The 25,859-nt window shown below is 38.9% G+C and overlaps 1 protein-coding gene across 2 annotated transcripts; it reads left to right on the top strand.

Moving 5' to 3' along the window:
- The first annotated feature begins 235 nt into the window (after positions 1 to 235).
- cep162 (centrosomal protein 162) lies at positions 236 to 25,581 on the top strand. Of its 2 annotated transcripts, none has more exons than XM_086113505.1 (28): positions 236 to 269; positions 1,470 to 1,547; positions 2,585 to 2,657; positions 3,679 to 3,835; positions 3,923 to 3,984; positions 4,068 to 4,117; positions 4,365 to 4,395; positions 5,514 to 5,594; positions 5,885 to 6,091; positions 6,719 to 6,764; positions 7,123 to 7,396; positions 7,967 to 8,171; positions 8,754 to 8,857; positions 9,305 to 9,421; positions 9,779 to 9,910; positions 9,970 to 10,082; positions 10,247 to 10,322; positions 10,409 to 10,535; positions 11,405 to 11,553; positions 12,378 to 12,476; positions 12,583 to 12,822; positions 22,073 to 22,282; positions 23,023 to 23,320; positions 23,605 to 23,737; positions 23,811 to 23,952; positions 24,032 to 24,130; positions 24,853 to 24,987; positions 25,194 to 25,581. In XM_086113505.1, exons 2-28 carry the CDS (start codon positions 1,497 to 1,499, stop codon positions 25,368 to 25,370), a joined length of 3,588 nt encoding a protein of 1,195 aa, XP_085969631.1. In that variant the 5' UTR covers positions 236 to 269; positions 1,470 to 1,496; the 3' UTR covers positions 25,371 to 25,581. The 2 variants fall into 2 exon arrangements, with proteins under 2 accessions (XP_085969631.1, XP_085969630.1); XM_086113504.1 differs by having other exon boundaries at positions 9,302 to 9,421.
- Positions 25,582 to 25,859: the final 278 nt, after the last annotated feature.

Here is a 25,859-nt window from a genome sequence, read left to right as displayed (position 1 = left end):
CGTGCGTGAATGAATGGGTGAGTTAGTGGTTTAAACTTCGAGCACTTCGTAGAAAGGCGCTGAATGAAGACCAGTCTATTTATTTGCATTAGTTTTGATGCAGATATGCCACACAAAATATGGCGGATGCGCTGACGCTGGCAGAAAGGAACCTTCCTCTCAAATCGGTGTTTGTATGTTATATGTCTATGGCGGGAACTATCAAAGCCTCAAAGTAAACAGGAAATATTTTTTTTTTTTGTATCTGGCGGGGCTGTTGGACGTTTTATGTGAGTTGAATTACAAACATGAACGTCCTTAGTGAAACAGAAGTTCAACATAGTAAATAAATTACTTATCTACAGTGTAAATGCAACTGTCTTGCGTCACCAAAAAAATCCTCATCCTAAATTTTACATCATCTGATACAGTACGTTATCACTACTATTGTAGGTTTCTTATATTGATTGTTGCAGTTAAAACAGCAAATGGACATTAGGATGGAATGTCGATCTTGACAAATGATAATTGGCAACGTCTTGTTAATTTTTTGCCCCTGGAAGTCACACTTGATTCCAAAAAAAAAAGTCACACTGGCGGACGGAATCTACAACATCTTATCCTGCTCGCAATCAAATTGGAGCCGGGATGTGGAGCTTTCTATGCCAGGGAATCTTTTACTTTTAGCTATTATACAAATAAATGTATTTACGAGGTACATAGATAGTTATATATTTAAAATATATAAATATATGCTTTTATAGAGAACATCCACCCATTATCAGATCTGCTTATCCTCACGAGGGTGATGGGGGCTATCAAAGCTGTTTACAGCCTGGTTCCCAGAGAATCTCAGGGCACACATAGACAAACAATCATTCACACTCACAATCACACTCTGGAAATTAGAGCAATCAATCAACCTGCCATGCATGTTTTGTGAACATGGGAGGAAACTGGAGTACCCAGAGAAAACCCGCACGGGGAGAACATGCAAACTCCACACTGGTGCGAACCAGTCGACCACCATGCCGCTTAGAGGGAATATGATTTATATGATTATTTTAAAATAAATATATATTTTTTTCCAAAATACGTACTTTTAAAGGTATATCTGTTTATTTATTGCATTCTTTTTCAAGAAAGTCAGAAACAGTTATGTTGATATTGTTGTGCCTGTCTCTGAGGAAGTAGAAACCTTGCCCTAAGACCAGTGCTTCTCGATTATTATTATTTTTTAAATGTTGCTATTCTTTTGTTCGGCGGAGTGCTGTAAGATTATTTTGTAAGGTGTCATTGTGCATTGGTTCTATGAAGTTGGGGGAAACACTGGCACAATCAGTCTACAGTTAATCTACCTAGCACGTGTTTGAACTGTGGTAGGAAACCATAGCACGCAGAGAAAAGTCACACAAGTATGGAGAGAAAATGCAAACTGCTTAGCTTACATACAGTACATACTTAAATATTTTAATTCTTCTCATTGGCAGGACTTCAGAGGAGCTCAGAGCATCATAATGTATCAAAATCAGGCCAAAGAAAAGCTAGATGAACTGTTCTTGAAGGAGGTGAGTAGATCCTGAAACTGAAATCATATGTTTTCATAATTTGGCAAATTTCCTACAATACCACATTTAGTTTATCCTTGTCATGTGAAAATGTGCGATACAAAAAAATTGACATTGTTGTCAAATCGCTGTGCATTTCGTTATGGTGTGGTTGTGTTCAAACAGGGCTCTACACTCAAATTTTTTACTAGACGCACAGTCTGCCACAGATTGCCAGTGATGATATATTTAAGATGTACACTGACTTCATTTAAATCTTAAACTCGTTGCAGGTACTGAACTCGACAAGTTTTCAAATTCAAAACGGGTACTGTTAGTTGTATACATTATATTAGTGCACAAAATAATCCACACTTAAATTGCTCACAGAATCACTGTGTTCAAAGAACAAAACCAACAAAAATTAAATTTCACACAAAATAGCCCGCCTAAAACATTGCTCTGTAAATTTACTGCAAATGAATGTGACTTGCTGTTCCCTTTCCCCTTGGCAAGTGCCACTCTCATATTGTTGCAACAAAGTTGTGAGGGAATTTGCACTTGTATCTCATTTAAATTCACATTTGGAAGATGCCTGATTGCATGCGTTTGGTTCTTTTTACGCTGGGGAACACATCTAAATTGTGCTTTTTGAGAGCAAGAAAATCTGCATTGTGTCACTTGAACCGTGCAGTGTAAATCCATCATTATTCAAACGTCTGAGGTATGGCCCTGCTATTGTGAATATTTGTATTGCAGTTAATTATGGATCTCTTAAAACATGTGGGAGTGATATGCTGTACAGCTCCACTGTTACTTTCTATGCACAAAGGCAGGTGTGACATCGATCCAATTCTCCCAAGGACGGATTGGATCAATTACTGAGGATTTATTTTGTTAATTAGATGGTATGCCTTTTTTTTTTTTTAACGGGGACAAAATATCACTGTAGCCTGTCAAGTATACCAAATGTAAATACACAAATCAATTTTTTTTCTTTCTTAAAGTATAAATACAAAGATATCCCTCACACTGATTTGACCATGATTACTTTTCAGTCTGTTTCAGATGACTCAGGGGACTTACATGACAAGCTGTCAGCTTCAAAAAGTAGTCATCAATCCCAGAAAGGTACTGTGCCACCATGGAAAGGGAATAAATACAGCAATGAAATAGGAACTGTTAAAGCAATCTAGCACAAACAATTAACTGATGTTACTGTGTTTATATAAATAAGTATCGATTCTCTTCATGGTTCTTTCTCTTCTTACCGTAAAGTTGCCATCCAGCAGGGCCATAAGTGTACATATTCTAACCATTCCAACATCAAGATATGACGGATATTATTTTTTTCATAGAGAATAAGACTCAAGAGATTTGGAGTGCTGCAAACAACTTCACTTTGGCTACCAATCAATTCAGTTAACATGTAAGCAGAGATGCAGCGGTGATGATTGCCATGACATCATCAGGCAATCAAATGTCACACTCATTCCAAAATGCTCACATTTCACAACAGGCCTGCTCAACATGATGCAGCTTCAGGTTTCCCATTTCTTATGATTCATTGTAAGTGAGCTCAAACGTCACAATTGCTCATTGGATTCTCACTGGATCAATGTGTGCCACATTTGAGATGAGTTGGCTTTTCTTACACATCATTTTAGCTCCCGGAGTCCTTAATAATGGTCTGCAACTGTCCCCCTACACTGACATAGTCGCTAATGTTCATAATTGTTAGCTATAAAGGGATTTGTATGGCGTGCTGTCATTATTAATGCATCGATTCATCCCTTACTCTTCATCACGGTCACAAGAGCCTCTTTATAGCTAAAGGCTCACTCCCGGATCTGTACACAGGTACCATCCTATACCGATTTAGACTTACGATTATTTTGAGTAGATCTTATCACTGTGTGTGTGTGTGTGTGTGTGTGTGTGTGTGTGTGTGTGTGTGTGTGTGTGTGCAGGGTCGCTGCTCCCTAGAAGCAGAGTATACAAAGTGCATAGGGCACCATCGTCCGATCCAACATACACCTGTCTCGTCGCTCAAACATCCGTCATATATCCATCAATACTTAGAACCAGTTCAACAGAATCATCTGTGAAACTTATCAACATACCGTATATCGTCTTCTTATTCCTATGCCAGGTGTAACCTCGAGTGAGGGATTGGACACTTTGATGGAAGAAGAGGAAAAGGCCAAGTTCTTTGGAGAACTTGAAGCACGTGCTTCATCTAATATAGATTATTGTCAGTTGAACAAAGAGATCGACATTACAAGTTATACGACCGGTATTCACCGCAGGTAGGTAAATAGCTGTACATATTCCGCAGAATGAATAATATGGGATATTACTATACATCGTAATGAGAATGGGTATCGTCTTGCCAGGATCTCTGAGGAGGCATCTGATCTGAATGATAATGACCAAAACAAGATTGGAGGTTCTCCCTGTAAGCGGGGTGTAATTATTTGGTCGCTTGTTTGTCCGTGTTCTCGTGCTTGCATCTAATATTTCCTTTCTCCACGTTCACAGGTTTGACACAGCGCAATGAGGATTTTGAAGATGAGGATGTTGCAATCGAGGTTTGTTGTTTTTATCTGATGCAATTTGACCTCAGAGGCAGCCCAGTTGGGTTAATGTTGGACCGCTTAGTAGCATCTTAGCTGTGCTGCCCATGATTAACCCAACGAACCCTCTTGGGTCCAGGTGGCCTTTTGGAGGATTGCTTGTCGTGCTTCCACTGTCAAGCATATTGCTTGTTTTTCATTAAATGAAATTGTAAGGGGCAAACATGTTTAATCCTTTGGGCTTTTTTCTCTTATTTTCCAGAAGTTTACAATGTCACCAGTTATTACAAAAGGTAAGGCAAAGGAAAGATAGACAATGGATTTAACACTACTTGAACAGCTTCTTGTAAAATGCATTTTTTTTTGCCTCATGTACGGAAGTGTAAAAAAATACAACTACTCTATACAATGAAATAGAAAACTTTTATCACGCATGGCAAAATGAAAATTAATTCCTGTGGTTGGTTTGCACACTGAAAGGGATGCAAACTACCGGTAGTCCATTGTGTGGCCTTCATGACCAACAACGCTTTCACTAGGTATTGTTCTTTTAACAGATTTTCAATGTTGCTTTCAACTTTCAGCCTCGTATATTATTCCCGGAGGTTTGAGACCATATTTCCATTATATACTGTTGCCAACACTTAGCGGCAGGTCCAGCGTTAGCAGCTAGCAGTCAGTGAGAGCTGTCGGATTACTTTAGAAAGACAGTTTTATAGACGCAATTGACTGCACACTTGGATGCAGACAGGCTGACACATTTGCCATTCGGAAAGGCAATTGTGTCAGCCTGTCAGCATGGGAACGGTTCCCACTCGAAAACCTTTGCACAAACCAGGCTGACTCAAGTGTGTTGTTTTAGCCGGCAACAGTGTGTCTCAGAAACCAAAAACAAGATTTGTTTCGGTATGGAAGTCACATCTGTAAAATATAATTGATTGACTGAATTCATATGAACATACTGGATATAATGTCAAAACATGTTGCATATTCATTGTTTGTTGATTGACTCAATAACATTTGTTTTAAAAAATGGGGACCGATTTTTCTAAAATCTTATTAATGTTTCTGGAGATGAAAATAGTATGCTGCTTAGCACAGTTTAAATCTAAGTCTAAAATGGTCATGATCTAAAAATGGAAACCAATTGTTTGTTCATTATTAAGTGGAAACATGTTTCCTGTCTCCTGTATTTTTAACTAAGCAAAAAAAAAAAAAAAAAACCCCCAACTTTTTTTAATCCGAATACCCGGGTCCCTATATGATTTCTTTCCAAATATTTTACACTTCATTCAAGCTTATTAACAGACGTGTCAATATTATTTATGTGCTAAATATAATGGTTATGGTTTATGTTATCAATGATATGTCAATGTCTTCATCTCTTTGTCATTGGTTTCTGTTTCACTAGATAATTCATATAAAGATTCTCAAGGACAAATGGAAGGCAGAATGAAAGAAGTACCAGAGGTACCAGGATCTCAGGACATAGGTAACACGTGACATCCGTAATTTGCGTCCTCTTAGTTCAAGGGTACCACCGTTTTTGTCCAGTTTCAGCATTATTTTTCCTATTGGACCACAATTCAAAAGCAACATCTGATTTTCATTGAGTAATTTCCAGTTATTTCAGTTCACCACTGTGAGATTCTCTTTTTGGACAACGTGTTCATACAAGATAAAAACAACTAAATGTAATGAAAAAAAAAGATCTTATTAAACTTCTTGTTATAAATATCTTGACTCTGGTAAGCGCTTAACACACGTTTGCTTTTTTTGCAGACCTGTTGTATGTACAGACTGCAGGGTCAGAAATGGACGCCCTTCACAATGCCTACCGACAGATTAATACTGGAGAGGATTCCGATGACCTTAAACTGCATCGTCTGTCCCTGGAATGGAACGAGAGCAACAATAACCCAATTGCTCTGTCCTCCAAACGTCAGCAAGCCGCAAAGTCACCTGAATGTGCCTCTACCAATGAGTCTGGTATCGTATTATGAACCGTACTTGGCCTGACAGAAGAATTATGATGCAACAGTTGCATTCCAGATAAATGAAAAATGAATGTACCGGTAATCCTTAATAGCATATAACGCCTGCAATTGGCTGGCAACCAGCTAAGGGTGTCCCCTGCCTACTGCCCGAAGATAGCTGGGATTGGCTCCGGCACGCTCGCTACCCTCGTGAGGATAAGCGGATCAGAAAATGTATTGGGAGGGTAGTTGTAGCTGTAGTTCACTGTCCAAGTGCTGTTAGTGCTATTTTTCTTTAGTAAAACGCGTAAGTATTTTTTTTCAAGGGCGCGGGACTAGTTAATGGCATTGCAGTTCATTTCAACGGGGAAAATTGGTTTGACATACTAGTTAACAAGAGTTACGAGCTTTTTCAGACACTGTGTCAAACTCGTAAATTAAGGCACCACTGTGTTCTATACCTGAGCAAACGAATGCATTTTGAATTAGCTATGTCATGTTTTCAATTGCCATAAAATGTAATCATGGAAACCTTGATATGAATTGGAATAATCTTAAAGTTCAACATGAATACTTCAGCCTGCCAGGCTGAGCCTGGTTTAAACTAAAATAACATGATCTATATTTATTCTTCATCTAGAATTACCCACTGCTGAAGAATTGATGCGACCCATCCGACTAGTCAGGTTAGTGATTCAAATTGTTCTCAGTAATGTTTATAGTCATGAACAAAGACAAACGAATACTGACTTGAACATTTTTTTTCACATGGTTACGTAGAAGAAGACTATGAATGAAAATGTGATTATTTAATTCAGTTTATTGCCACTTTTTCGACAACTGGTCCAATGAGAATGACATGTTTTACTAGTTGTTAGAAGCTGCTAGCTACACCTCGACCATAATTTGTGCTCTGCCTGCATGTGCTTACCGCAGCATACTTTGTGGTTATGCTTAATTGTGGCATTACTATGTACTTTATATATGTATCATGTTTTGACTTGGTGTACTTAATCTTCTGTTTGTCATATTGCTTGACCATAGTGAACATGACGAGGAGGAGCTTTTCCATCCATTAGACAGAACCTTTCCAGTTTTGACCAAAAATGAAGAATACCGTGAACAACCAGAGAAGGTAGAGTCCATCAAGTTGAAAGGACTGAAGAGATCGGAAAGCAGCTCTCCATCCATCCACCCAGAACATTCTCACTTAGGCCTGACACGACGCATCAGAGAAGAAGTCGAGAGACTGATGCAGGAACAGAACATTTGTGCTCCTTCCACAGCTTCTCAGCTTGGCAAAGAAAAGAAAGAACCTGTGAGATGACTTTTAAACTCTTAATAGTATTGCAAAATGTGTTATTTGAAAACTGTTGACCTACAGTAGTTCGTATTTAGAATTATATACAGTGAACGCCACATGATTCAGCATGCACGGATTCACCTATTCACAATTATATATTTAACTATATTTAACAATTTTTTTAAGCGTGCGTGGATAGTGGGAATGTATGACATAAAAAAAAAGATTAAAAAAAATATTTTCTTAACACTTTGGGAGGACAATGCCTGTTTTGGTGGAAAATGCTTATTGGCGCTTACGCTTATTCAAGAATTTTTGGGGGGTAAAGAAAAATGTATACCGATAGATACTGTACATCTGCAGGCAAATGTCAAATGGTTGACAGCTCTGCTTGTGGAGATCACAGAACTGATTGTTGAATGGTAAAATAACATTCAAATTCAAGGCTTCCACTATAAATGTATTCTAAAGCTTAATGCATATCTTTTGTATAAATGCAGAAACTCTACCACGTTAGATTTGCTCATCACATTCACTGCAGTTAAAACCAATATCTAAACACACATTCTCTCTGTTTTCTCATAGCACCCCCGTCGCTGTACCAGTAATGCTCCTTCAACATCGTCAACAAGGAAGCCTTTTGTGGCAACGTCAACAGTCCAGAAAGTTGAGGCTAAAAGACTGACAAGAGCGAATAAAACTGCTGCTGCAACCAAATCCTCTGGTCCCCAAGCAATAAAGCCCAGCTTCAAAACTGCGAAAAACAAAGAAAAAGATGGCAACGACACAGGTTAATACTGATGTTTCCACACAAAAGACTTAAATAGCTTATTCCAGGAGTGGCAAACAAATTTTTGTCGCAGGCCACTTTGGAGTTACATCTTCCCTCGGAGGGCCGAATGAATGTTTAATCATCACATAGTATTACTACTTGTATACAAAAATTGATGGATTACTAGTTTTGAAATCAGTCAACTCTTTATTTGTTGTTTGTTCACTTATTCTTCAAGTGAGTGTAAACGGTCAGAAAATTATTGCAAAATCTCAACATCATTTATCACACACGACAATTTGACCTTTCGGTACAGATTTTCAAAAGGATCATGGAAGTTGACACACATGATCTGCTTTCGCGGGCCACATAGAATGACGTGGCGAGCCAGATCTGGCCCTCGGGCCTTGAGTTTGACACCAGTGGTCTATTCAATGCTAAACTAACTCTCATGCTGATGAACCTGTAGATGCTCTACGTAAATGCAATCAATTTTAATTCATGCATTTTTAGTGATCTTGCCATGCTCCCAGTTAACAATTGAACTCTTTCATGTTAACATTGATGCTGTACTTTATTTCTCTTTTATTTTTTTTGCAGACCCAGGTCTGAAAATGAGCAGTAATCTTGTGGTCTCTGTACAGTCATTAGCGAATGTCCTTCAAAAGCAGATGGCCGCAAGCAGTTGCCAGGAAGTAACAGATGTATGACTTTTGCCGCCGTGTCTTTGTCATATTCAGTAAATGTTATAATCTACTTATTCTCACGGGCCTCTAATTTCCGTGATAAAAAGATGGGTTTCCACACTAACACTCAGGCTAGTGTTGTGCTGTCAACTTGCATGAGAGGCGAAATGTCTTCGAACACAATCACACCAGTCCAGTTGCAATTGATTTTAATGCCCTCAGAATGGGATGTCTTGGATGAAAAAAGTCTATTCAAAGGCATGCTCCTGAATTTAGTTCTTGATGTCTCAAAATGCTTGTTCTACATGCTTCATAATGTGCCTCTTCATCAGTAGATGCTTTCCATAGAATTATAACAAAATCAGGATTTAAATGTATTTTTCCAGGTAGGATAGGACAAGTTAACAGTCAGTATAACCGTCTTTGCATTCTGCCATTTCTCAACATTTTTTTAATGTCCAGAAGGGCAATTCTCTGCTGGAGGAGCTAAGAGGTCAGCTCACCAAGAAGGATAAGGAACTGCAACTAATGAAGCAACAAAAAGAGGAGCTCCAACAGCACAACTATGTTCTTCAGAGCAAGGTTGATAAACATGCACAAAAATAACCAATGCACGTGTATTAAAACCTTTTGAGGCATCAGACATTGGGTATAAATCAGGATTTGGGTTTTGTTAAACACTGATTAATGGCTGCTTCTTCGATTCCACTCTTAGTCAGGACACAGACATGAAATGCTCTTTTTAGGAAGAACAGAAAGCAAGGCATTACAGTAATCAATTTGATTGGTGATAAAAGCATGCATTTCTGTGTTGGGCAGAGAGAGAAAAGAGCAGACTCCTGTTTTGTTCTCCGGTGTTGCCCAACAATTAATGTTGTTGTATACATGTCTTGGGTCTTTTTTTTTTTTAATCTGTCGTGTTTTTTTCCCACATTGTAGTTGCATAGTGCAGAAGAAGCCAGTAAAAGGTTGATACTGACTGAGAAAACGGATGCTATGACTGAGAAAACCCTCCAACAGATTAAGAAAGAAATAAGGGATCAGGAGATGATCATTCAAGGTTACCAACAGGTAAGCGGTCTTCAAACCTCCTCTTTTGAAATTCATTCATATATATATATATTTCACAGGAGAATGAGAAGCTGTACTTGCAGTTGAAAGCTCAGCGTTCCAAGAGTACAGCCGATGAGCAAGCCATGTTTCATGAAAACCAAAGACTTGAAAGCGAGCTGCTTTTCACAAGGTAGGTTCAGTAAATGTGTGTGGCATTGGCAATGCAGCAGTGACAGTTGTTGAAATGTGAACATTTGAAAGGATTTTTTGTTTGTTCAAACACTGCAAATGATATTTTTCTCTTCAACCGTTGTCTGTTGCATATTAAAAATCAGTGTTTATCATCTCATTCAGAGAGCAGCTCAGTAAATCATCATGCTCATTAGATCATCGTATTAAAGACTTATTAGCTGACCTTAATACATCTCAGGCAAGTATCTCTATAACACACTTATCTTGAATCTTAACTTTATTTCGAGCTTCCTGACAAATCATTCAAATGTTTCTTGTCAGTAGATGAATGAGGCCAAACTGTCGGAGGACATTCACAGACTGAGACAGGAGAACCAGGCCCTGCATCTGGACATAGAACTAATCAGGAAGGAGAGAGATATGGCTAAAGCACAGACTGTTTCCACCTCTGGTAAGACTGACAACAACAGTGCTACAGCCGAAATGATCAGATATAGTACGTCATGTACTGTATTTTCTGCGCTAGAAGGTGCACCTAATAGCATTCAATTTTCCCAAAAGCCGACAGTGCTCCCTCTAATCCGATGCACTTTATGTATATGATGTTACAGTCTCTTTATATTCCCCATTGAATTGTTTCCCTGTTGGTGTTCCTCTGCCATCTCGTGGTGATTATTAGCAGGAACCAATTGCAACCTAAAAAGGTTCTGCTCGACACTAATTGACATGTGCATTCGCCAACGCACACTCCAACAGACAACTGATTTGGGAGCTCTGCACAGTCATAATAAAACAGATAATACCAAAAGCATAGTTAACTACTGACTAAATGAAGGGAGAAGGAAAGAAGCAAGACTTCTAAGGACATTTAGCCCCTTGTGGATGTGAGGTTTGTGTGCCTTTTTGTTGAATTAATCGTCTTCATAATTGTTGTCTTTCATTTATTGTTTTGTATTTGTATTTCTATGTTCCATGTGCGTTTTTGTGACCAGTTCTCATGGCTTTGTTACAGCCACTACGATTGTGAAGGCTCTATAAAAATAAAGCTGTAGTGTATCATAATATATTCCCTTAAGCGTAGCTTCATCTAGTGGATGCAAAGCACAACTGCAGGCATTATTGTCATTTATATTCTGTGCGCCTTATAATGTAGTGCGCGATATATATAGATGAAATCAATTTTAAAATAGGTCAAGATGCACCTTATAATCTGAAGCGCCTTACAGTGCAGAAAATACAGTATTTCTTTTTTATTTTAAACTCATTTGAAACGCCCATCAATGGCTATTGTGAATTGTTACGCTTTTTTTAATGTGCCAGTCACTGTACCAGAGGATACATACAGAGAAGAAGTCGCTGCACTAAAGAAGCAGATCCAGTGGTTTACAGACAACCAGGAAGTTTTGTCTAGAAGAGATGCAGCGCGACTGAAGGCTGCTACAGCAGAGATTGATCAACTGAAAGAGCAGGTCAGTCGCTGCCCAAGCAACTGTACCCCAAAGTACAAGAGATTAATAAAGTCGCCAAGAACTCATCTGTGCCCTATTTAAACTCATTTTATTCTGTAAAGCTTTAGGCTTCTCATGTGCACTTGCTGCAGATAAACATATTCATGCAATAATGTATAATATTTAGCGGCCAGGGATATCTTCAAAACATATATATTTTTTAAACTAACATTAAGATTTTGAAAATTGCACAACACAGGATAAGATGAGCACACGTGGCGAGCATCGGTCATATCACAATGTGAAGAATAATTCAAATAAGCATCAACTGTACATTGTACTGTGCTTAAACTCCAACAACAAAGACAACAACCACATCAAAGCAATCAACACCAAATAAAACCAAACGAGGTTTTGTCAATTGAGGTTGTGTGGTCTGACAAATACAGCCTCTCGGAGAAAGGCATATCACACCCTATAATCTTGGTGACATTACTCTTAATCTCAGGCCAGAAATCTTGCATTTTTTGGACTGCTCCACAGAATATGAGTCAGGTGCCCTCCCCATTTTGGCAACTCCAGCAGTCTGGGGTGTCTTTTTATTTGACTCTGTGTATCTTAGAGGGGGTCCAACATACCCGATTCAAGATCTTGAATTGGACAAGCCTAATTATGATTTCAGCTGTTATACAGTCCCACTATGCATGCACGCTAAGCACAAGGCAGAGGATGGGCCATTAAGTTGCTCAGGCAGTCTGGGATAGCAATGCTCATCCCCATATTACATTGCCATGGAAGCGATATTAAAGCTTTTGTCTATTTCCTGTTTTCAATCTAATTTTCAGGTAGAGAACATGAAAACCCAGGTGGGTAAAGGAAATAGCATTCTACACTCAAAAGAGAAAAGGGTGGACTTGAAAAGGATGAAGGAGTTGGAGCTGCAGGTTTGTCTTTCAAACAATATGAAGCCAGCATGTTACAGTCGTTACTGTCTCTTTCCGATCTGATTTAGTCATTTTTATTGCTTCAATGTCTTTTTGATTTGACCAGGTAAAGCAGTTGGAGCAGAAACTAAGATCCAGGAACCCAAACTCGTTGTCAGCTCTCATTGCGGCTGCAGCCACTACGGATACGAAAGGGGATGTGGCCACCGGAATTAAGTTGGCCTCTAATGACATCAACACCCTGCTTGAGCGTAGGATACAACATGTTGAGGCAGAAATGGAGAGACATGATGAAGAGGCCAAACACAACCTACAGTCTATGGAGAAACAGTTCCAGAACACCAAAGTAGAAATCTAATTGCTGTCGTGCTTGTTAACATGAAGTAGAAATGTCGAGTTAGGACTCAAAAGTGTAACATTTACCAAGTGGTTCTGCAAACTCTGCTTTATTTTAAGTATTAGTTAAGATAAGGCAATGCTCATCCACAGCTGCCTAACAGAACAATTTCCATCCAAATTATTTTGCTTCAACAGCAATAGATCCATCCAACCATTTTCTGTAGGCGTTTTTAGCCGAAATTTTGAGCCCAAAAGAACGACCACATCGAGTAAGGCATTTTTAGCACTCAAAAATAACCATGTATAGATAGCAAGGCATTTTTAGCTGAAAAAAACGACCATGTGGAGTAAGGCGTTTTTGGCTCCAAAAAACGATCATGTAGAGGGGTGTTTTTAGCCGTTAAAAAAAGGACAATGTACTGTATAGTAAGGCGTTTTTAGCCGAAAAAAAACGACCATGTAGTCGGTCGTTTTTAGCCGAAAAAAAACGACCATGTATAGTAAGGCGTTTGTAGCCCGAAAAAAAACGACCATGTATAGTAAGGCGTTTTTAGCACAAAAAAACCCATCATGTATAGTAAGGTATTTTTAGCCCAAAAACGACCATGTATAGTAAGGCGTTTTTAGCCGAAAAAAACGTCCATGTATAGTCACGCGTTTTGAGCTGAAAAAACAACCATGTATACAGGAGGGCATATTCAGCCAACATTTATAATAGCCGGAAAAAAAGACCATGCAAAGTAAGGCGTTTTTGGCTAAATCCAGGCATGGAAAGCTTTTTTGACCACGTATATGAAGACGTATTTGGGTTATTACTTACAATGTCAGCAAAACAGCACCACTGTGGTTGACTAGTAACTGTGTTGGCTTACCAGTGCAGAGGTGCAGTGTTCAAATCCAGGTCTTGGCCAACAGCTGCAGAGTTCACATTTCAAGCTTTTTTCTTTTCTTTTCTTTTTTTTGACCAGGTATGTTAAGCCCCTTTTGGGTTGTACTCTTGAGCTTCATGTAACAGCGCCACTGTGGTCTACTGGTTAGTGCATCAGCCTAACAGTGAGAAGATGCCGGTTCGAATCCAGGTCTTGGCCATCATCTGTAGAATTTGGATATCAAGCATTTTTGAACAACCAGATATGTAAAGGCCAATTTGTGTTGCAGATATTGCAAGTACAGTAAGGCTTTTTTTCATGACCATGTATAGTCAGGCATTTTTATCCAAAAACAACTAACATTTATAGTAAGGCGTTTTTAAGCGAAAAATCGACGATGTATCCTTAGCCGTTTTTTTAAATCGAAAAAAATGACCATAAGGCATTTTTAGCCGAAATTTTTAGCCTAAAAAAACTAACATGCATAGAACGCCATTTTAGCCGAAAAAAACGGCAATGCACAATGAGGCGTTTTAGTCGACAAAAAAAGACCATGTATAGTAAGGCGTTTCTGCCCGAAAAAAACGACCATGTATAGTCAGGCGTTTTTAGCTAGAAAAAACAACCATGTATAGTAAGGCGTTTTTAGCCGGGAAAAAAACGACCTTGTATAGTGAGGCGTTTTTAGTAGAAAAAAAGTGACCGAAAAAAACCACCATGTATAGTAAGGCGTTTTAAGCTGAAAATTTTAGATGAAAAAAACGACCATGTATATAGTAAGGTGTTTTTAGCCTGAAAAAAACGACCATGTATAGTAAGGCGTTTTTAGCCGAAAAAAACGTCCATGTACAGTCACGCGTTTTGAGCTGAAAAAACAACCATGTATACAGTAGGACATATTCAGCCAACATTTATAATAGCCGAAAAAAAAGACCATGCAAAGTAAGGCGTTTTTGGCTAAATCCAGGCATGGAAAGCTTTTTTTGACCACGTATATGAAGACGTATTTGGGTTATTACATACAATGTCAGCAAAACAGCACCACTGTGGTTGACTGGTTACTGTGTTGGCTTACCAGTGCAGAGGTGCAGTGTTCAAATCCAGGTCTTGGCCAACAGCTGCAGAGTTCACATTTCAAGCTTTTTTTTTTTTTTTTTTTAAATGACCAGGTATGTTAAGGCCCTTTTGGGTTGTACTCTTGAGCTTGATGTAACAGCGCCACTGTGGTCTACTGGTTAGTGCATCAGCCTAACAGTGAGAAGATGGCAGTTCGAATCCAGGTCTTGGCCATCATCTGTAGAGTTTGGATATCAAGCATTTTTGAACAACCAGATATGTAAAGGCCTATTTGTGTTGCAGATTTTGCAAGTACAGTAAGGCTTTTTTTCATGACCATGTATAGTCAGGCGTTTTTATCCAAAACAACTAACATTCATAGTAAGGCGTTTTTAGCCTTAAAAAACTACCATGTATAGTAGGCCGTTTTTAAGCGAAAAATCGACGATGTATCGTGAGGCGTTTTTAGCCCAAAAGAACGACCATGTACCGTAAGGCGTTTTTAGCCGAAACTTTTAGCCCAAAAAAACTAACATGCACAGTGAGGCGTTTTTAGCTAGAAAAAACAACCATGCATAGTATGGTGTTTTTAGCTGAAAAAAACAACCATGAATTTTAAGGCGTTTTAAACAGAAATTTTTTGACGAAAAAAAGACCATGAATAGTAAGCTATTTTTAGCCCAAAAACGACCATGTATAGAGAGTAAGGGGTTTTGGGCCGAAAAAGATGTCCATGCAGAGTAGGTGGTTTTTAGCTGGAAAAAAACGATGATTTATAGACAGGCCTTTTTAGCCGAAATTTTTAGCCCAAAAAACTAACATGCATCATACGGCGTTTTTTGCCGAAAAAAACGACCATGTATAGTAAGGCGTTTTTAGCCAAAAAATTGACCATGTATAGTGAGGCGTTTTTAGCCAAAATAACCGACCATGTGTAATAAGGCGTTTTTAACCCAAAAATCAACCATGTATAGTGAGCCGTTTTTCGCCCAAATAACCGACCATGTGTAATAAGGCGTTTTTAACCCAAAAATCAACCATGTATAGTGAGCCGTTTTTCGCCCAAAAAAACGACCATGTATAGTAAGGCGTTTTTCGCCGAAAAAAACAATCATGTATAGTAAGGCATTTTTAGCCGAAAAAATGGACCATGTATAAGGCGTTTTTAGCCCGAAAAAAACAACATAGTATAGTAAGGCGTTTTTAAGCCGAAAAAAATGAAATAGTATAGTAAGGCGTTTTTAGCCCAAAAAAACGACATAGTATAGTAAGGCGTTTTTAGCCCGGAAAAAAACGACATAGTATAGTAAGCCGTTTGTAGCCCGAAAAAAACGACAGTATAGTAAGGCGTTTTTACGCTGAAAAAAAAAAACGACATAGTATAGTACGGCGTTTTTAGCCCGAAAAAAACTAAATAGTATAGTAAGGCGTTTTTAGCCCGGAAAAAACGACATAGTATAGTAAGGCGTTTTTAAGCCGAAAAAAAGGACATAGTGTAAGCCGTTTTTAGCCCGAAAAAAACGACATAGCATAGTAAGGCATTTTTAAGCCGAAAAAAAACGACCTCGTATAGAAAGGCGTTTTTAGGCCAAAAAAAACGACATAGTATAGTAAGGCGTTTGTAGCCCGAAAAAAAACGACATAGTATAGTAAGGCGTTTTTAAGCCGAAAAAAATGACATAGTATATAGTAAGGCGTTTTTAGGCCGAAAAAACCAACATAGTATATTAAGGCGTTTTTAAGCCGAAAAAAACAACATAGTATAGTAAGGCGTTTTTAAGCCGAAAAAAACGACATAGTATAGTAAGGCGTTTTTAGCCCGAAAAAAAACGACATAGTATATATAGTAAGGCATTTTTAAGCCGAAAAAAATGACCTAGTATAGTAAGGCGTTTTTAGGCCGAAAAAAACGACATAGTATAGTAAGGCGTTTTTACGCTGAAAAAAAACGACATAGTATAGTAAGGCGTTTTTAGCCCGAAAAAAACAACGTAGTATAGTAAGGCGTTTTTAAGCCGAAAAAAACGACATAGGATAGTAAGGCGTTTTTAGCCCGAAAAAAAACGACATAGTATAGTAAGCTATTTTTAAACCGAAAAAAACGACATAGTATAGTAAGGCGTTTTTAGGCCAAAAAAAAACGACATAGTATAGTAAGGTGTTTTTAGCCCGGATAAAACAACATACTATATACTAAGGGGTTTTTAGCCCGAAAAAAACGACATAGTATAGTAAGGCGTTTTTAGCCCGACAAAAACAACATAGTATAGTAAGGCGTTTTTAGCCCAAAAAAAATCCACATAGTATAGTAAGGCGTTTTTAGCCGGGAAAAAACGACATAGTATAGTAAGGCGTTTTTAGCTAAAAAAAAAACGACAGTATAGTAAGGCGTTTTTAAGCCGAAAAAAACAACATAGTATAGTAAGGCATTTTTAGGCCGAAAAAAACGACAGTATAGTAAGGCGTTTTTAGCCGAAATTTTTAGCCCCCAAAAAACGACCATGTATAGTAAGGTGTTTTTTGCCCGAAAAAACGACCATGTATAGTAAGGTGTTTTTTACCCGAAAAAAACGACCATGTATAAGTAAGGCGTTTTTAGTCGAAAAAAAGTGACCGAAAAAAACCACCATGTATAGTAAGGCGTTTTAAGCTGAAAATTTTAGATGAAAAAAACGACCATGTATAGTAAGGTGTTTTTAGCCCGAAAAAAACGACCATGTATAGTAAGCCGTTTTTAGCCCCAAAAGACCAACCATGTATAGTAAGGCGTTTTTAGCCCCGAAAAAAACGACCATGTATAGTAAGGCGTTTTTAGCCCGAAAAAACGACCATGTATAGTCACGCGTTTTGAGCTGAAAAAAACGACATAGTATAGTAAGGCGTTTTTAGCTAAAAAAAAAACGACAGTATAGTAAGGCGTTTTTAAGCCGAAAAAAACAACATAGTATAGTAAGGCATTTTTAGGCCGAAAAAAACGACAGTATAGTAAGGCGTTTTTAGCCGAAATTTTTAGCCCCCAAAAAACGACCATGTATAGTAAGGTGTTTTTTGCCCGAAAAAACGACCATGTATAGTAAGGTGTTTTTTACCCGAAAAAAACGACCATGTATAAGTAAGGCGTTTTTAGTCGAAAAAAAGTGACCGAAAAAAACCACCATGTATAGTAAGGCGTTTTAAGCTGAAAATTTTAGATGAAAAAAACGACCATGTATAGTAAGGTGTTTTTAGCCCGAAAAAAACGACCATGTATAGTAAGCCGTTTTTAGCCCCAAAAGACCAACCATGTATAGTAAGGCGTTTTTAGCCCCGAAAAAAACGACCATGTATAGTAAGGCGTTTTTAGCCCGAAAAAACGACCATGTATAGTCACGCGTTTTGAGCTGAAAAAACAACCATGTATACAGTAGGACATATTCAGCCAACATTTATAATCCATCCATCCATCCATTTTCCGAACCGCTTGATCCTCACTAGGGTCGCGGGGGGTGCTGGAGCCTATCCCAGCCGTCTCCGGGCAGTAGGCGGGGGACACCCTGAATCAGTCGCCAGCCAATCGCAGAACATTTATAATGTCCGGAAAAAAAGACCATGCAAAGTAAGGCGTTTTTGGCTAAATCCAGGCATGGAAAGTTTTTGACCACGTATATGAAGACGTATTTGGGTTATTACTTACAATGTCAGCAAAACAGCACCACTGTGGTTGACTGATTACTGTGTTGGCTTACCAGTGCAGAGGTGCAGTGTTCAAATCCAGGTCTTGGCCAACAGCTGCAGAGTTCACATTTCAAGCTTTTTTCTTTTTTTTTTTTTTTTAAATGACCAGGTATGTTAAGCCCCTTTTGGGTTGTACTCTTGAGCTTGATGTAACAGCGCCACTGTGGTCTACTGGTTAGTGCATCAGCCTAACAGTGAGAAGATGCCGGTTTGAATCCAGGTCTTGGCCATCATCTGTAGAGTTTGGATATCAAGCATTTTTGAACAACCAGATATGTAAAGGCCTATTTGTGTTGCAGATTTTGCAAGTACAGTAAGGCTTTTTTTCATGACCATGTATAGTCAGGCGTTTTTATCCAAAACAACTAACATTCATAGTAAGGCGTTTTTAGCCTTAAAAAACTACCATGTATAGTAGGCCGTTTTTAAGCGAAAAATCGACGATGTATCGTGAGGCGTTTTTAGCCCAAAAGAACGACCATGTACCGTAAGGCGTTTTTAGCCGAAACTTTTAGCCCAAAAAAACTAACATGCACAGTGAGGCGTTTTTAGCTAGAAAAAACAACCATGCATAGTATGGTGTTTTTAGCTGAAAAAAACAACCATGAATAGTAAGGCGTTTTAAACAGAAATTTTTTGACGAAAAAAAGACCATGAATAGTAAGCTATTTTTAGCCCAAAAACGACCATGTATAGAGAGTAAGGGGTTTTGGGCCGAAAAAGATGTCCATGCAGAGTAGGTGGTTTTTAGCTGGAAAAAAACGATGATTTATAGACAGGCCTTTTTAGCCGAAATTTTTAGCCCAAAAAACTAACATGCATCATACGGCGTTTTTTGCCGAAAAAAACGACCATGTATAGTAAGGCGTTTTTAACCCAAAAATCAACCATGTATAGTGAGCCGTTTTTCGCCCAAAAAAACGACCATGTATAGTAAGGCGTTTTTCGCAGAAAAAAACAATCATGTATAGTAAGGCATTTTTAGCCGAAAAAATGGACCATGCAAAGTAAGGCATTTTTGGCTAAATCCAGGCATGGAAAGCTTTTTTGACCACGTATATTAAGACCTATTTGGGTTATTCCTTACAATCTCAGCAAAACAGCACCACTGTGATTGACTGGTTACTGTGTCGGCTTACCAGTGCAGAGGTGCAGTGTTCAAATCCAGGTCTTGGCCAACATCTGCAGAGTTCACAGTTCAAGCTTTTTTTTTTTTAAAAATTGACCCGGTATGTAAAGGCCCTTTTGGGTTGTACTCCTGAGCTTGATGTAACAGCGCCAGTGTGGTCTACTGGTTAGTGCACCAGCCTAACAGTGAGAAGATGGCAGTTCGAATCCAGGTCTTGGCCATCATCTGTAGACTTTGGATATCAAGCATTTTTGAACAACCAGATATGTAAAGGCCTGTTTGGGTTGCAGATTTGGCAAGGACAGTAAGGCTTTTTTTCATGACCATGTATAGTCAGGCATTTTTATCCAAAAACAACTAACATTCATAGTAAGGCGTTTTTAGCCTTAAAAAACTACCATGTATAGTAGGCCGTTTTTAAGCGAAAAATCGACGATGTATCCTTAGCCGTTTTTTTTAATGAAAAAAAACAACCATAAGGCGTTTTTAGCCGAATTTTTTAGCCTAAAAAAACTAACATGCATAGAACGCCATTTTAGCCGAAAAAAACGGCAATGCACAATGAGGCGTTTTAGCCGACAAAAAAAGACCATGTATTGTAAGGCGTTTCTGGCCGAAAAATACGACCATGTATAGTCAGGCGTTTTTAGCTAGAAAAAAAACAACCATTTATAGTAAGTTTTTAGCCGAAAAAAACGACCTTGTATAGTGAGGCGTTTTAAGCTGAAAATTTTAGATGAAAAAAACGACCATGTATAGTAAGGCGTTTTTAGCCCCGAAAAAAACGACCATGTATAGTCGGGCGTTTTTAGCCCGAAAAAAACGACCATGTATAGTAAGGCGTTTTTAGCCCGAAAAAAAACGACCCTGTATAGAAAGGTGTTTTTAGCCCGAAAAAAACGACCATGTATATAGTAAGGCGTTTTTTACCCGAAAAAAACGACCATGTATAGTAAGGCGTTTTTAGCCCGAAAAAAAACGACCATGTATAGTAAGGCGTTTTTAGCCCGAAAAAAACGACCATGTATAGTAAGGCGTTTTTTACCCGAAAAAAACGACCATGTATAGAAAGGCATTTTTAGCCGAAAAAAAAGGACCATGTATCATAAGGTGTTTTTAGTCGAATAAAAGCGACCATGTCTCGTAAGGTTTTTTTAGCCGAAAAACCCCCCACCATGTATAGTTAGGCGTTGAAGCTGAAATTTTTAGACGAAAAAACCGACCATGTATAGTAATGCGTTTTTAGCCAAAATTTTTAGCCCCAGAAAAACAACCACGTATATATAGTCAGGCGTTTTTAGCTGAAAAAAATGACCATGTGTTGTAAGGCATTTTTAGCCACAATTCTTAGCCCAAAAAAACAACAACCATGTGTATATAGTCAGGCGTTTTTAGCTGAAAAAAATGACCATGTGTAGTAAGGCGTTTTTAGCCAAAATTCTTAGCCAAAAAAACCCCAACCATGTGTATATAGTAAGGCGTTTTTAGCTGAAAATTTTAGCTGAAAAAAACGACCATGTATAGTGAGGCGTTTTTACCCGAAAAAAAACAACCATGTACCGTAAGGCGTTTGTAGCTGAAATTTGTAGCCGAAAAAATCGACCATGCATACTGGGGCATTATTAGCCGAAAAAAACGACCATGTATAATAAGGCGTTTTTAGCCTCAATTTTTAGCCCAAAAAAACTAACATGCATAGTACGCCATTTTTAGCCGAAAAAAAAGGCAACGCACAATGAGGCGTTTTTAGTCGACAAAAAAAGACCATGTATAGTGAGGCGTTTTTAGTCGAAAAATACGACCATGTATAGTCAGGCGTTTTTAGCTAGAAAAAACAACCATGTATAGTAAAGCGTTTTTAGCCGAAAAAAACGACCATGTATAGTGAGGCGTTTATAGTCGAAAAAAAGTGACCGAAAAAAAACACCATGTATAGTAAGGCGTTTTAAGCTGAAATTTTCACACGAAAAAACTACCATGTATAGTAAGGTTTTCTTAGCCGAAAAAAACGACCATGTATAGTAAGGCGTTTTTAGCAGAAATTTTTCTACGAAAAAAATGACCATGTATAGGAAGGCATTTTTTGCAGAAATTTTTCGACGAAATAAACAACCATGGATTGTAAAGCATTATTGGCGAAATCTTGAGCCCCAAAGAAATGACCATATATCATAAGGCGTTTTAGCCGAAAAAAACGACCCTGTATAGTACCACTCATCCTCAGAACAAGCAGAGAATGTGCAAAATACTGTATATATATATATATATATATATATATATATATATATATATATATACACACACACACACACACACACATTATAGTTGCTATTAATTATTCGTACAATCTCAGGAAAAATAGCATGTTCCTGCTTTGAACGTGCTTTGAACATAATGGGCTGAGTTGAGGCGATGCTTACATCAATGCCACCTATTCTCCCAAAGCATCTAATATATCAAGATTAGTATGTCTGTGTCTCACCATGCAGCTGCGGTACGAACATCAGATCTCTGAGTTGGAGCAGCAGCTGAAGTACAAACAGGAGGGGGCTGCAATTTCAGCGTCGGGTACTGAATCATGGATGTCACAGGTTGAAAGAATGAAGGTTGAGCTGCAGCAGGTACAAGAAGCCTACGAGCAGAAGGAAACCATTCTTCAGAATCAGATCGAAACTCTCAAGAAACAAGTCAAACGCAAGGTAAGTGCTACATATTATATAACAAGTCAACGTTACGAGCCTCGTAGAAAATAATGCGACAGATTCATCATGAATAGTTCCGGATAATTGTGTCATTTATAGTTCTCAAGGTGTGCAGCATCATTAGGAGGTGTTTCTGGCTATTTTTTGCCTTCAGGATATCTCTTCGGCCATTATTATAAGGTGACAACACAGAAAAGTGGGATTTAACATTCCGAGAGAGGGATTATATGAAGGGCAATGTCGTTAATTAGGAGTTATTGCATCTGCTTCACTTCATAGCTGAGAGGTTCCGGTTGTGATTCTCAGCTCAGGTCCTCCTCCTTGCATGGCCTTCCTCCATTATTCCGAAAACATGCGTGTTCAGTGAACTCAAGACTAAATTGTCCACAGGTCTGAATGTGAGTGTGCACGGTTGTATTTGAAAAGGTAATGTGCCCTGCAATCCGCTGCCGACCAGTTCAGCGTTTCCCCGCCTCACGCACAAAGTCAGATGGCATAATATTCGACTCAGCCATGACCCTAATGAAGACAAACGCATTGGTTCACGCAACATGGTTTTGTACTCTTTTTGCAATATATTCTTAACTCATTCAGTACCAGCCAATTCTAGACCAAGTCTGAAAAGACGTTTAAAAACGTCTTTGGGAGTGAATGAGTTAAAATACTTGTATTATCACGGTTGGGTTGATCGGCACAGCCTGATAAGTGAGATGTTATCCATGTACATGTATTTGCAGGCCCTGCACAGCCCAACCCGACACCAGCGACAAGCTGAGGAAGCACACGGTGCCCGCATAGCCCGACTCAACCAAGAGTTGGCTCTTAAAACACAAACAGTTCAGGAGTTGACCCGCACTGTGGAGAGACTGCAGAAAGAGAGGAGGAACATGCTCTCCGGCCCGAACTTACAAGAAGATTCTCAAACCAAAGAGCCCAAACGACAACTAAACGCGGTCAAATCAGCCTTATCCACACAAGACGAAATGTTCCCCGCTGCTCAGTGTGAGAAAACCCACCAGCCCACAGTCTTCACAGGTATGTGTGTGAGAACCTGTCAGAGAAACGTTGAAAAGGCCATACGTCGAAACCAGTGCCGACAAATACTTTGCGATCGTCGTGTACAACTGAATTGAATCTAACTTATCAATACATGGTACAACTATGACTAAATGCAAAATAGTATGTACCGTAGTAGTAAGTATTTCTTGTAGTTGCACAATGGGTAATGTCATGTGTTATCATGTGCATAGGGTTTTCAATGTGAGCTGTACTATTTAACCCATCTTTTGTTCTATCTATACTGTACTTGCACTGCCCAGGGAGTCACATCACAGAGGTGCTGAAGGAGAATGACGCTCTTCGGGAGCGTCTAAAGCAGCTCGAGCTGCACAATGAGCAGCAAAAGGAGGCACTGACATGTGATGTGGTACAAGCTAAGGAGGAGCTGTGCAGGTGTGTGTAAAACCTTCAAGCTCCGCAATACTGTCTGCAATGGGGCTGACTGAATATGAATTTATGTGTTCAGGCAAAGGGATCACTTTTTGGAGCAGATTTCTTCTTTGAAGGCAGAAAAGTTCAAGGCATTGGAGCACATGCGAGCCACTCACGCCATGGAGCACTCTTCTTCAAAGGTTGCCCAACTTAGCAATGAACTGAGCGCTCGGGAGGTAATAATAAGGGAACACCAAATCGCCTGCGTTTTCAGAAGAATCAAAAATGCTTCTTTGCACTTTCGTCCTCCTGCAGATCATGGTGAAGCTTTTGCAAGATCAGCTGAAAGAGCTGCATGGGGCCAAAGAAGCACTTGCCCTATCCAAAACTCGAGAGGCGGCTTTGGAGGCTCAGGTTACATTCTGATAGTTCTTACAGTATCAGATTATTTGTTTTTTATTTTCACTCTGCTTTTTTTTCCACATCTTGTAGCCAGCATTTTTTGCTGTTCAAGTACCATTTCCATCTAAAAGTCAATGTGCCGTAACAATTTTCTGGTTGAAAAGTTCCGGAGAGGTTTTGCCAGTCTTTTATTTTTATAGCTCGCTACGCTAACAGTATCTACCAGAAGACTGCATATTTTCAATTGAACTATTTAATGGATGCCAGAAGAATCAACGCATGTCTATAGAGCCTTCTTGTCTTCCCTCTCGAATGCAATGACAATTCTTAGCTTGGAGCGCAGCATAATGTCACTGGTATCAAATTATACTGTAATTTTTTCTGGTCATATACTCTCCTGTCTCACAGGACATAATTCAGTTGCTTGCTTTTGTACTGGGATGGATGGTTGCAAGAACCTGCTTACTTTTCACATCTGTACACAATATGCTTGATTGATTTAACTTTGTCAACCACTTCATTCATGCAAGCACATGGTTGCATCGCAAAACATTTGGGCACTTTGTCATGAATTCAACATAAATGAGGGGTTGCCTTATTGCTGTTGGAGGAAACATGGCTTCTTATGATGAGGTTGTATTTCCTCTGTCCAAATTTAGTCACCCATGTCATGGAAAACCTCGAAAGAGCTCAGTATTTTATTACATTTCTTCTGTTTTATTAATTTTTTCCAGTTAAGCAGACTTTTAAAGGAACTGAAGGAAGCCAAAGAAGCACAGAGTCCAGAAGTGAAACTCCTTTGTAGCCTGGAGGCAAAGCTCCTCACTATGGAGCTGAGACAGCAAGACAGAGAGAAAGAGTTGAACAAGGTAGATTGGGTTGAGACATGAAATTAAGCACATCATCGTGGTCCAAATTGGTGTTGGAACGTGGCCTTTGTGATCAGATGAGGCGAGCTGTTGTTCTCTAAATCTTATTTAATGGATAGATTCACGAGAAAAAGAAAGTACACCGTTTTTCAGCTTTGAGGTTGTTCAAATCAAGACAAAATGCCATCTCCAAATTCTTCCTACAGATCATTGGAGGTGCGTGGCCCGAGTGTGATCAGCAGTCACAAGTCAATCATTGGAGGTGCCTAGCAGTGGATAAGGTCAGAGAGCTGGAAGCTTTCCGCTGGGAGTTGGACTCAATTTTGGATATCGTAAGACATATGCAAAGACAGGGTATGAACCTCCCTACTCCCGATTCATGAGCCCCAACAGAGGTTGTACAGCAGCTTGACAACACTTACTCAATTTCAAGAATTCTTGTTTTATAGCGTAAGTACTGTTTAAAATAAAAACTTTGTAAAGAAGCCTTTTTTTTTTGTCACCGCAATGACTGCAGTTGCTTTTGTTTGCTTTTATATATCATCATAGATTTGCATATTTATAAATTTTAATAAAATCTTTATTCAATTGTTATTGTGTTTGCTTTCATGAATTATACATGACCTTGGAGTGGATGATGACACATGTGCTACACGAGGCAAGTTTTTTTTTTCCATACGTAATGTCTGCAAACGAGTACAGTGATCCCTCGCTAGTGGTCTGGGCTGAAGTCCATATTGTAGTGAAGTGCCTTGTAAATCTGCTTTTTTGTCCCCATTTCAAGAAGCAAAACCATCTCATGCAGAAGTGCAAATTAGCGTGATTGAAAGCTTTGAAGGAGAACAGTCAGCGCACAACTCCAATGATGCACG

Source organism: Hippocampus guttulatus, chromosome 6, assembly GCF_054856545.1.
Source record: "Hippocampus guttulatus isolate MCC_2025c chromosome 6, RoL_Hgut_1.0, whole genome shotgun sequence".
NCBI classification, from domain to species: Eukaryota; Metazoa; Chordata; class Actinopteri; order Syngnathiformes; family Syngnathidae; genus Hippocampus; species Hippocampus guttulatus.
The sequence above is the reverse complement of the archived record's forward strand: the minus strand, read 5'-3'. Positions and strand labels throughout refer to the sequence as shown.